Source organism: Cladophialophora yegresii (genome assembly GCF_000585515.1).
Source record: "Cladophialophora yegresii CBS 114405 chromosome Unknown aczIN-supercont1.2, whole genome shotgun sequence".
Taxonomy (NCBI): Eukaryota; Fungi; Ascomycota; class Eurotiomycetes; order Chaetothyriales; family Herpotrichiellaceae; genus Cladophialophora; species Cladophialophora yegresii.
In genome coordinates, this window is record NW_006913046.1 from 4802013 (window position 1) to 4814049 (window position 12037).

Here is a 12037-nt window from a genome sequence, read left to right on the forward strand (position 1 = left end):
TGCCATCAAGAATGTACAAACAGAGCGATTGAAGGCCCCGCTGACCCTTGGTTGTCGCACATCCCGATATGATTCTACGGTCATAATGCGACGAGCTTCATTGAGGGGCGCAGTGAGCATCACAGACCTCCGCTTCACTCTCCGCCGCGTGTTCGGCAAAGACGCGTTCAGACCGGTCCAGGAAGAAGTCATCACCGCGGTGGTTGCTGGCCACGATGTCTTTGTCTGCGCAGCCACCTCGTTTGGCAAATCGTTATGCTATCAATTGCCTGCCGTCGTCTCCTTGGGAGTCACTGTGGTAATCTCGCCTCTCCTGGCCTTGATGGAGAACCAGGTCCACGCAGCCAAAGCACTGGGCATTGCTGTCGAGATGATCAACGGCAGGACGCCGCTGACGGACAGGCGACGTATCGAGGCAGATCTGCTTTGCGGCCATCCGGAGACCAAGTTGCTGTATGTCACGCCCGAGCTCTGCGCGCTGGACCGGTTCCGCAACATCATCATGCAGATTCATCGCCAGGGCCAACTTGTACGGGTTGCCATTGATGAAGCACATTGCATCAGCGAATGGGGCCATGACTTCCGTCCAGCCTACAAAGAGCTGCTATGGTTGAAAACCAGCCTGAATTGCCCGTCTGTGCCAATGATGGCAGTGACTGCCACTGCCACGAAGCAAGTAAGAGATGATATCTTCAATTTTCTTGGTCTCGATAATGAGAAGACGAAATGCTTTTCAACATCAACGTCCCGGCCAAACATCCACTACGAGGTCCAGTACCTCTCCGAGTCGAATCCGAAAACCGGTGAAGACGACATGTTTCCGTACCTATTGTCCAAGCTGGAGTTTATGCATCGGAGACGAGTCGCACTGATCCGGCATCTTAGACAACGAGATCCATCCGCAACCATACCGTTAATTACCGGCATTGTTTACGTTACCATGCGTGCAACAGCAGATACGGTAGCCTCAAAGTTGACTGGTGTGAGCATAAGAGCAAGCGCCTACCATGCCGGCCTGGACCCAGACAAGCGCGAGAAGATTCAGAGATTGTTCGAGAGACACGCAAAAGCAGATCCACGGCTATTGCAGGTGGAAGACAACGATAGCATAGCTGCGTCTTTCAACATCATCTGTGCCACAACGGCCTTTGGTATGGGCATTGACGTTGCTTCTATCCGCTTCGTCATACACTACGGCCTTCCCAAGGGAATGGAGGCATTCGCACAAGAGTCGGGTCGAGCAGGACGGGACAACAAAGCCGCCTCCAGCATCATATTGTATACGCGGGAGGAGGCCACTCGTTGCCAATATCGCATGAGCTGCGAGGCAGCCAAGGATAAGAGCAAGGCCAAGACGGAGTCGAGGTTCGAATCGCTTAAGAGGATCGTCGAGTTCTGCGAAAACACTAGCACCTGTCGCCACGAACTGGTTAGTCGCTATTTCGGGGACAAGAAGGAGGCTGCCGAATGTTATTACGCTTGTGATGTGTGCAAAGAAGGGTCAGCAAAGTTGAGGCAACGGAAAGAAAAGGGGCTAGCAACAGAGGAGCAGGCCATCGAGTTCACCCAGAGAGAACCCATGAGATACGACGACTACGAATGACGACGGGGCAGGATTAGAGAGCATGATACCGGGCATTATGGCATAGACTGGAAATAATGCACAGATCAGAAGGTGCAGAGGGTTTCTAGATACTGGCTTAGCTCTCAGCTCTTGAGGTTGTAATAGCCGCCTCCAAACTCGACCAACCAGCCCTTCTCCACCTTGCTCAAATCCTTGATGTACACTTTGTCCCCTGTCTCCAATAACTCGTGGAAGATGACGTACTCTGCTTTCCTGTTGAACATGAGACTCGTCGGATGGGCATGCATCGTGACGTTTCCAGACACGGACTTGAACGATCCGTCGGGTTGCATTTTCGCGGCGTGCGAGAAATACCCCATTACCAGGCATTTGAGGATGTTTTGTGCCTTGTTCTGGTGTTGAGCGGCCGCAGGTGCGGACGGGTCGTCTCCTTTTGCGGCCCCAAGCTTCTCGAGATATCGCCACAGCTGTTTCCTGATACTCACTGCGCGCTGCATACTCTTGAAATTCAGGTGATGGTCATGGCACCATTTCGCCTCTTTCCTTCCCTTTGTCACAAATGCCTGGTAGACGTTCAACAGCGTGAGATGGTCGCCTTCTTCGGCGGCGAATTTCCGGCGCGAAGACTCCATGGCTTTCTTCTGGCCCTCGTGGTGGAACCAGATGTTACCTTGCAGGGAAGTCATTGCGGCGAGGGTAAGCATCTCGGCTTGGCAGTCGAATTGCGGTGAGGAGGAAGTCAGGAGGCATTTCGCCATCATGGGCGGGACGGCGCCCAGTTCGGCCATCCGCGTTCCCAGGGGAGAGGTGAGTTTCGCATAGTCGTCTACCGCACCGAGAGCGTAGAGGAGGTCGAACGCTCGGATGAGGAGTTGTGAGGGTGGAGGCGAGAGGAAGTCGAATCGTACAATGTTGTCGATCCCCAGGGCTTTGAGCTGGAGGACGACTGGGGCGAGGTTCGAGCGTTGGATTTCCGGGGTCGTCGTTGCGGGCAGGGAGGCGTAGAACTGCTGCGTGTACAGTCGGAAGCACTTCCCTGGTTGCGTTCGCCCTGCGCGGCCGGCTCGCTGGGTTGCAGAGGCTTTTGATGTGGAGAAAGGGGTCAGTGTCTCTATGTTTGTGTTTGGGTTGAATGCGCGCAGCTTGACAAAGCCGCAGTCGACGACATAGACGATGCCGTTGATTGTGACGGAGGCTTCCGCGATATTTGTACTGAGAATCACCTTTCGCGTGTTTTCTGCCGCTTCGGAAAAAACGTACATCTGGTCGTCGGTGCTGAGACCGGCATAGAGCGGAAGGGGTTGAAGCGCTTGAGCTTGTGGTGGTAGTGTTGATGCTAACTCGGAGAGCTTTTGTACGGCTGTTTCGATTTCCTCCCTCCCAGTGAGGAAGACGAGGATATCCCCTGGACCTTCCTGTTGATGGATAGTAAATGCTGTTTGCACGGCTTTCTCCACATAATTGTCAGTCGGCTGATCTAGATATAAGGTGTCGACGGCGTATGTCCGGCCCTCGATACTGACAATGCGGCACTGCTGCTGGTCATCAGGGGCCTCTGGATTGGCGAAGAAAGCTGCAAATTTTTCAACTTCGAGGGTTGCACTGCTGACAATAATTCTCAACTCTGGGCGGCGCTTCATGATTTTCTTCAGGAGGCCCAGAAGGATGTCCGAGCTCAACGATCTTTCGTGCGCCTCATCGATCATGATGACCGAGTATCTGGTCAGTAACGGGTCAACCAAAGCCTCCCGCAGCAGCATGCCATCGGTAAGAAACTTGATTCTGGTCTTGGCTGAAGTGACATCCTCGAAGCGGATCGAGTAGCCAACCTGTTCACCCACTTGACATCTCATCTCTTCGGCGACGCGGGCAGCGACTGTGGTGGCAGCGACCCTTCTTGGCTGGGAGATTGTCAAATACAATCTGGCTCTTTGTAAGGACCTGACTCACCTACCTGAGTGACCGCTATACATTTTCCACCGGAGCACCATCCTGCCTGTTCTAAGTACTGAGGGAGCTGGGTGGTCTTTCCACTGCCAGTTTGCCCAATAATCACCGTAACTGGATATGTCTCGATCGTGTACAGGAGACTAGCTTTGTGCCTGGAGATTGGAAGTAAGGCCGAGGGAGTGTACAAAGCAGGAATGAAGGACAGGTCAAAGTCGGCCATATTGCGTGTTCCCTCGATGGTTACCAGGCGCAATGGCACAAGTCCCTTGCGGAGAAATCGACATTGCACCGCCACAAATGACGCCGCATTCACCGACGTCATCGCAGCCACTGCGCCAAGCCACTGCGCCGCGTAAAGGACTCCCGACCCCACCGAGAAGCCGTGACCGCAGCTTCCCCCGAATGGAGACATGTGTTGTTTCGTATCCAGTAATCCAGCTGCCTGCAAGATTGCACAACCTTTCCATTGAATACGATTCTACCTCCCGAGTTGAACACCATCATCCAACATCGACATGGCAAGCAACACAGCGGTGAGTCCCTCTGCTTACACCTGGCAGGGCTTGTACTGACATGCGAAGTCATCGCCTGTATCTCCGTTGAAACCATCGGATGGACCCCCAGAGTCCCCGACCACTGCACGACCCCTGGATTTCGATAGCGATCAAGAGACGGGCACCGTAGAGACGACCAAGACCGAGATCCCGAAGCCACCTCCCAAGGACGAGGTTCCGCCTTCAAAACCACCTCGGCCAATATCTCAGCGCGAACAGGCAGAACTCACCTTGAAAGAAGCATTCCCTGCAATTGAAATTGGTGTCATTCGAGCAGTTCTTACCGCAAGTCGAGGCGATATTGAACCGGCTTTCAATGCGCTGCTTGGGATGAGCGACCCAGATTCACAAAGAGAGCCCGAACCTACACCTCCACCCAAACCTCCTCGACCGTCTCAACAATCTCCTGCATCCACGAAGCTCACTCAGCTAGAAGCCGATGAGTTATATGCGAGACAGCTGGCGCAGGAGTACAATGCTGGCGCACCGAGACAGCAACCAAGAGGCCGCCGTAGCTCCAGCGAAAGATACAACGAAAACCTGCCAGGCTCCCGGGTTGGACGGCCAGGAGCGAGCCCAAATCCTGATGATGTACCGTGGCGGAGTTTCATTGATGGTATAGCGCCCGGCTTACACTCAGACAAATACACGCTAATAGACGCTGTGACAGACGACCTCCCAGAGATCCGCGACAATATCCGGAAAGGGTTCGTTGAGACACAGAAGACGGTCAACAGCTGGATCAGCGCATTCAAGAAGAGAATCGACGGCGAGGACGATGACGACGTCGAATTTGGGCAGGCTCAGCCACCCCTGCCGGCTCGGCCGACACAACAATCACCTTTTACAGGTCGCCGGAGCGGCGAGATGCGTCGCAGTGCAGACCTCCAACGCTATGATGCGGACATGCAACCGATTGGCGACGACTTTTCCAAGCTGGAACTCCGAGAGGGTGACGCACCGCCACGGACATCAAGTCGACCAGTCGCGAATCCCAACCTGTTTAAGTCTCAAGGACTAGACCGTCGCCCCTCGCCAGGGACCAACCGGAAGGTGTCTTTCCAGGATGGCCCGCCCGAGGAGATCCGCGATATGTACAGCGCATCACCGAAACCAGCAGGTGCTGCAACCACCAAGTCGAGCAAATGGCAACCGCTACAAAGTGTTGATCCGAGCCCAGTAACGGATAACGATCCATTCAGTCTGGGCGATAGTGACGAGGAGAAGGATGCGAAGGTTATTACCTTGAAGGACGACGATGACAATGAGAAGAAGATTGAAGATAAGAAAGACGCCGAGCCAGCTACGACAGAAAGGACAGCTGCGGAATCCAAGTAAGACCATAGGAGAGTCATACCCCATGATGGCGGGAGTCAATTTAAAAGAATCGTCGACCTTTCGACCTTGGAGCGGCAGTGAAGCCGTTTACGATCTGGCCTGATCGAGCAAAATAGGCCTCTTAGATGAGCAAGAAATCCTTTTCAAGGATTGACCGCTAATCTGTGCTCACCATCTGCTATCTCCTTTCTGGACATCGCCGGCCTTGCCCGTGCTGCCGATGTTATCCATCATCCACTCGATCCTCTCCTGGATCAATCTTGTTCCTTCCTCCATGAATTCTGTCAACGGTGTGCGCCCAGCCTTCTCTTTCGCGTAGTCCTCGTACTTCCACAAGACGATCTGGTTGACGTTTAACCTGGTCATCCCCGCCGCCACGCACTGCTTGAAGATGTCGGCCGTGAACTCGTTGGTCCCGTGCATCACGAGGGTGACCCTCCCCTTGGCGGCCTCCTGGATGGACGCCAGCCTGGGAAAGTCCAAATGGATGTTTTCCACGCCATTATAGGGCCCGTGGACGTTCCCGATGGCCGGCGCCAGAAAGTCGATCCCCGTGTCGATGAACTGCAGCGCCTCGTCGGGCGTGGTCAGGATGCCCTCGAGATCGCCCGTGTCCTGCACGCCGGCCTCGCCGCCGTTGATGCGCCCCGGTTCGGCCTCGGTCGCGATCCCCAACCCGTGGCAGTAGGTGACCAGCTCCTTTGTGCGCGCCAGGTTCTCCGCCTTTTCGTAGTGCGACATGTCGACCATGATGCTGTCGAACTTGCCCGTGTGGGCGGCGCGCTTGATGGCCGCCTCGCTCTGCGCGTGGTCCAGGTGCAGCGACATGGGCACGGTGGCGCTGCGGCACACGTCCGCGGCCAGGTTCACCAGGTTGTCGTCGGCGTATTCCTGCGCCCAGGGGAACAGGAGGATCTGGCACGGCGAGTTCTTCGCCTCGGCGGCCTTGCGGCATGCGATGATGGCTTCGAGGTTGTAGCATACCACGCCGGGGACGCCGTAGCGGCCGGCCTCGGCGGCCTTGAGGATGCGCACGCTGATGTTTTGCGACAGGTCGGGCATGTTGATGGCTGATATGTTGACGGGGGTGGGTTGGAGGAGGAAGGAGTCGGTATCTCTGGGTCGTCGGCGCCGAAAGAGACTGTGATGATGCTTCTATTCTGTCTGCTCTAGCAGTGCAGTGTTGTTTTTGAGTATAGGTGTGAGGATCAGTATGAGTGTGTATATGGGAGTACAGAGTATAGTCAAGGCCAACGGAAGAAATGTTGAAGCTCAAAGGTCTATCCTCAATTGGCCGGGTCTTCGAAAATTCAACTCAACGCAATCAATGCCATACAGAAGGGCAAAATTCTCGGCTGCGTTCCGACACTGCAGGCCATCGCAGATGCCGTCAAGCAATCATCGTCGGCAACATGCCGTGCGTAGGCGGCCGCTCAAACAGTACCTAGGTAGGTATCCACCAGATTCCTCGTCGAAGGAAAAATGAATGCATCAGGGAAGAATGATGTCGTCGGCCTGTTCTCCGCATGAAGATGAGGGGCACAAGCACAGGGTTTGGCAGGGGTCATGGCGGGGTGCTGCGTGCTGTTTGTCCGGTGTCATTGTCGGCTATTGAACCTTAAGCATTTTGCCCCTGATTTTCGAGGTCGGCTTCATACACAGTACGTACGTCCACACGCAATCTCGAAACTAGGGACGCGTCCGATTCCATGGCTGAGAGCGGAGCTACTTCAACTTCTGCGCAGCCTGTGCTTCTGCTCACTCATCCTGATACCCTTACATCTCGTCCAGATTGCTGGATCTTCTTGATGTGGGCAAAGTATAACTATCCGGCATCCATCGGCTTTGACACCGAGGCCAAAACCAAGGCCGCGCAAATGCTAATAGGCAAAATGGCAATGCTGTGGTAAGTTGCGGTCGACTGTGTACCTGCTCTGAGAAAGCAGGAAGGCTTTTTGACGCAGAATGCTTCGGCCCTGTCTGCCTACGCAGGAGTACAGTACTCGTAGACGGCGTTCTCGACCGCCACCCGTGATGGACAAATTCGAACTAAACCTTTGGGTCGAATCTGGCAGTATCAGGAAATCGTTCAGCAAACAAAGGGCCATGCTTCGATGTTGTGCGCAGGACTCGGGTGTAGCTCCTCCCATCCACAGCCAGAGCCCTTGCCTCTCCCTCTCGGCTCAGCCTCGTCCGTCAATCCCCAGCTACGGTATCTACCACTATCCTACCCATGCCCCTTCTCCCCGCTTTTCGTGCCGATTTTCACCCTCTTATGCCAATTTCTCCTGCTCCTCCATATACTCGATATGCTCCCTCACCGACTGCTCGAAGCTGTCGGGCTTCTTGAACCCCAGCTTATAGGCCAGCGAGTTATCATACGTGACCGCCCAGGTATACAGGATCTTGGCGATGGGCTCGTCATGCTCCTCCCGAACGTACTGCAGCTTATCCTCGCCCCCGACCTTTGCCAGCGCGTCCATCATGTCCTGGATGGTCACGACGTGGCCGGGCGCGTTGATCACCCGCTTGTGCGAGGGCAGCGCGTCCGACGGCAAACTGAGACAGTAGACCAGATTGTGGATCAAGGTTTTAGGGGACGTGACGTGCGAAGGGAACGCCCGGTCCTTGACGGGCAGCACGCACTCCTTGCCCGCCAGCGGCTCGCGGATGATGCCCGAGATGAACGCCGACGCCGCGGGCGCGGGCTTGCCCGGCCGCACGGTCACGGTGGGGAAGCGGATGCAGAAGGCGTCGATGAAGCCCTTGCGCGTCATGTCGTTGATGAGGATCTCGCACATGAATTTCGCGGCCCCGTACGAGCCCTCGGGCGTGGGCAGCACATCTTCGGTGATCACAGCCGGTAAAGGCCGTCCGTAGACCGCGCCGCTGGACGAGTAGATGACGCGCAGGCCCGGGCGGACTTGGCGGATCGTCTCGAGCAGCAGGCGCGTCGATTCCAGGTTGACGCTCATGCCCAGGTCGAAGTTGGCTTCCGAACCGGCCGACATGATGCCGTGGAAGATGTACGCGGCGTCCAGGTCCGGCGTGACCACGCTTCGGTCCTTCAAGAGGTCCGCCTTGACGGTGGTGGCATTCTCGGGGTGTTTCGCCCCCTTGGGCACCGGCACGTCGAAGATGTCTGTCAACACCACTTTGTTGTCCGGGTTGGACAGCAGTTCTCGGGCGAGGAACTGCCCGATGAAGCCGCCGGCTCCTGTGATGAGGATTTTCATGCTGACAAGGGGGCGAGGTGAAAATGTCACGTTGTGCCTTCAGCTCTTTGTTCGTGCTTCGCTGCTGTTCCAGAGATTGGCGCCTTGTTGCTTAACTATAGTAGCTGTTGCTTGAATCCACGTGTGTTTGGTCTGCTGTTTCTTTGACTTGCTCAAAAATGGTTCCGATATATGAGACGCAATTCATGGGAGAAGGTGGATTGCTCATGATGAACACACGGGATTCCTGCCGTGCAGACGCTCGTGTTGTTCCATCCTGGCAAAAGTTACTCCGTCGCCGCGTGCCCGCAACTGTTCGTGCCTCCAGTTGGAGAAGGAGCTGGTCGGAGCGTCGGTGACTGACGCCGGTGTACTGTAGTGATGATGAGGGGGAACAAGCAAGAGGGGCGACAAAATCCTTGGAGTCGCTTCAGCCGATCTACGAGCGAGTGAGCTGTGAGCCCTGTTCCGTATGTAAATGAGTATTTCTCACCGGATGGTGGGACCGGTTCAAATGTTCTATTTTGTTGGAAACACCCAATGGTGGTCAAACAGGGATAAAAGCAAGAATCCTTCGTCCATCATTCAAAGTTTTGGTCATCGTCAATAAACACCGCCTCCTGATTCTTCCACCAGTCGCCGACGTCTGATAAATTTCCGGCACTTTTTCATTGCCGTCGTTATGCTTGTTTCCAACGCCGTCACACCGCACACCCGTCTCTCAGCCCGTGAACATATGGCCTTCTCTCGGGATCAAAGCCCCTTCCTTTCGTGGTAGCTGAGCGTATCGACCCGTTGTTGCCCTTGATGGTGGCCAGTCGATTGATCGACAGGAGGGCTGCGTGTAGTGTACAGTTTGCACCGTGTCGTATAGACTCAACCAGCCCCTTGGCTGACTGGCTTCCGATCATAGGCTTCCTTCTCCCCAGCATGCTTGCAGTATGCCCGTGCTGAGACTGAGCAAGTGGCGATCCCGCGCGGAGTTTCGCTGTTCTCACGCTCCACCCGGCTTGATCAGGGTCGTGGATCTCAGGATCGAGCTGGAGCCCGACGTGGATCGTTTGCTGGGAGGCTTGTGAGGGCAATGACCATCGATTCTTGCCGGCCGGTGATGAGCACGGCGGGAGAGGTGGCAGAGGCTTGGTCAGTGCAGTAGGTAGAGGCCAGTTCTCGGCCGCACCGTCTGCTTTCGGGGAATTCGAACCTTCTCCTGACACTGGTCCCTGACCATTTAGCGAAGGAGGAGCAGCGTCCTGCTCCCGAACCTGTACCAGAACAACCTTGCCGTCGCGATTTGACCCCAATGCAAATCGCCGGGTTCCTTGGCGGCCCATGTCCTTCCAGAATCCCCTTTCCGGCACAGTCGTATCGTCACCGCCAAACGCCGTTCCGATCGCCGCCGTTTCCGCTCTGGTCTCACCACCCCCGCTGCTTGACCCTCGCTTTTCCTCTTGATGGACATCCGAAGCAGTTCCCTCCGTGTCGCCACGTTGTCGCGAATACCTTGCAAGGCTGCCAATCGACCCAACCATGAACTGACGGAAAACGGGCTGGAGGGCCGGTGCGCTGGCCGCGAATATCCCAACGTAAAGTTCCACAATAGACCATATCCATACTTCCCACAGAAGCCATGTGAAGTCATACGTCTCATTCAACAGCCGGTACGTGAGGACGACCCTGACCAAACCCAAACCACATGCCAAGAACCCCAAGCCGAACAAGCTGTACAAGCCGAGCTTCTGCTTCGGCGGAAGCTCCAAGCTGAAAACCAGCAGAAGCGGTAGCAGCGTACTGTAAAAGTCACCCAATACACTTAGACCCACGGCCGCTGGGATAGATGCTCCCTCTTTCGCACAGTAGAAGTTGTGGGTAGCGGCCCATCCTGGATCGAAAGATTTCCAGTACGCGTCGACCGGACGACAGATGAGTAGAAGTGTGAATGTGAAGGCGACTAGGTATAGAACGTTGTAGACAATCCCCAACCACGTCGCAACCAGGAATCCCTTCTTGAATTTGACGCTTAGTCGCTGGTAAAACAGCAGCACACTGGTCTTGATTGCGGTGCCGGCAAGAACAAATAGCCACTCGCTGATCCAGACGTTGAGACGGTGCGGCGTCAACGTAGACGATGGCACGTCCCATATGTGTCGGCCGCTGAAGTATAGTTCGTTGCCGACCACAACCATCACGGACATGGCAACGCTGAATCCGAGTCCGACGACGACCAGGAGGTCATCCCATCCTGGTGCTCTAGTAATGACCAGACGCGAATATATCCGAGCAGAAACAATGATAATCCCGAGGCCGCTGAAGATGATACAGGCTTGCACCAAACCCGGCCCTCTGGTTTGGGGATCGACATAGTCTGGTTCTGGCCATGACGCAACGACTGAGGGAGGAGCTGCAACCTTTGTTAACATACACAAGTCGTGCTCATCGAGGATACTCACGATGCAGCGTATCCGCCATGTTGATATCTCCAGTCGGGCCTTCCAGACGGATCAAGGCTGAAGGTGAAAGTCAAGCCCAGTGATACAGATTCTGGTTCAGGGCACATTAGTATACGGAGGAGACAAGCGATAAGAGCACCGTCAGCTGCATGCCGTGTTGCAGCCCGTGCTGAGTAGGCCAGATAGAGTTCTCGTTTAGCAAGACGCTGACAGTTCGCAGATCCAGACGAAGCCACTATTGTCTCCCGACATTAAGACGCCCCGCATCTATCAGACTGACGGTTCCACCTGAAGTTGCTGTGCTTCCAACAGTATCAACTAGAGGATAGGCGCCTGCAGGAGGATTCTGGGGATCGGTTTGGATCATTCTGTCCGACCCCACAGTTCCTGTGCGACCGAGGGACGATTATTTTTCGACAAGTCCATCATGTATCAGTATATTCACCGGCGGTCTGAGGGTCATTGTACGCAGAGCCATCCGAGGTTTGGAAAGGATGGTGCTTGATAGACTTTGAGCTAGCAGTTGTGGAAGAAATCAGACTTTGGCTTCAGGGGGACAGAAATCTCCCCGCGATGGTTAGATGCCCTGGGGGACTGACTGGCGCAAAGTGTACTGTGGAAAGTGGCGTCGAGTTGTCAAGGATTGTCCTTGTACGTGCATGAACGTAGGGAAGGCGCGGGAAGACCCAGCTTGGTGGGAGGAGAAGGTACAGAATATCGTCGAAGGCTCAGCTTTATAAGAGGTACCTCTGCTGACGGGAGAGTGTCTGCGGCCGACATGAGGAAGTAGAAGTAGATTTTCGTCGACGCGACATGGTCGCTGCAATAAATTGCACTGCAGTTGAGCACGCGAGAACCCAACAGACTGTACGTACTTCCGTACTTGTGTCTACTTTTCGGTAGATCGACAGACGGGTTCCCTCAAGTCGAAGCTTAACTTTGACA

The 12037-nt window shown here is 55.1% G+C and overlaps 6 protein-coding genes across 6 annotated transcripts; 2 read left to right on the forward strand and 4 right to left on the reverse strand.

Moving 5' to 3' along the window:
- Window positions 1–85: 85 nt before the first annotated feature.
- Window positions 86–1603, forward strand: A1O7_03658 (uncharacterized protein; the record flags this gene model as incomplete). Its single annotated transcript, XM_007757675.1, has 1 exon — window positions 86–1603. One exon carries the CDS (start codon window positions 86–88, stop codon window positions 1601–1603), a length of 1518 nt encoding a protein of 505 aa, XP_007755865.1.
- Window positions 1604–1707: 104 nt separating this feature from the next.
- A1O7_03659 (uncharacterized protein) lies at window positions 1708–3755 on the reverse strand (the record flags this gene model as incomplete). Its single annotated transcript, XM_007757676.1, has 2 exons — window positions 1708–3486; window positions 3540–3755. The coding sequence occupies 2 exons, from the start codon at window positions 3753–3755 to the stop codon at window positions 1708–1710; spliced, it is 1995 nt and encodes a 664-aa protein (XP_007755866.1).
- A 295-nt stretch (window positions 3756–4050) lies between these two features.
- A1O7_03660 (uncharacterized protein) lies at window positions 4051–5427 on the forward strand (the record flags this gene model as incomplete). The annotated part of the gene is made up of 2 exons (XM_007757677.1): window positions 4051–4068; window positions 4117–5427. The coding sequence occupies 2 exons, from the start codon at window positions 4051–4053 to the stop codon at window positions 5425–5427; spliced, it is 1329 nt and encodes a 442-aa protein (XP_007755867.1).
- Window positions 5428–5595: 168 nt separating this feature from the next.
- A1O7_03661 (tagatose 1,6-diphosphate aldolase) lies at window positions 5596–6489 on the reverse strand (the record flags this gene model as incomplete). Its single annotated transcript, XM_007757678.1, has 1 exon — window positions 5596–6489. The coding sequence occupies one exon, from the start codon at window positions 6487–6489 to the stop codon at window positions 5596–5598; it is 894 nt and encodes a 297-aa protein (XP_007755868.1).
- A 1211-nt stretch (window positions 6490–7700) lies between these two features.
- On the reverse strand, window positions 7701–8663 carry A1O7_03662 (alcohol dehydrogenase; the record flags this gene model as incomplete). The annotated part of the gene is made up of 1 exon (XM_007757679.1): window positions 7701–8663. The coding sequence occupies one exon, from the start codon at window positions 8661–8663 to the stop codon at window positions 7701–7703; it is 963 nt and encodes a 320-aa protein (XP_007755869.1).
- Window positions 8664–9343: 680 nt separating this feature from the next.
- Window positions 9344–11111, reverse strand: A1O7_03663 (uncharacterized protein; the record flags this gene model as incomplete). Its single annotated transcript, XM_007757680.1, has 2 exons — window positions 9344–11043; window positions 11093–11111. The coding sequence occupies 2 exons, from the start codon at window positions 11109–11111 to the stop codon at window positions 9344–9346; spliced, it is 1719 nt and encodes a 572-aa protein (XP_007755870.1).
- Window positions 11112–12037: the final 926 nt, after the last annotated feature.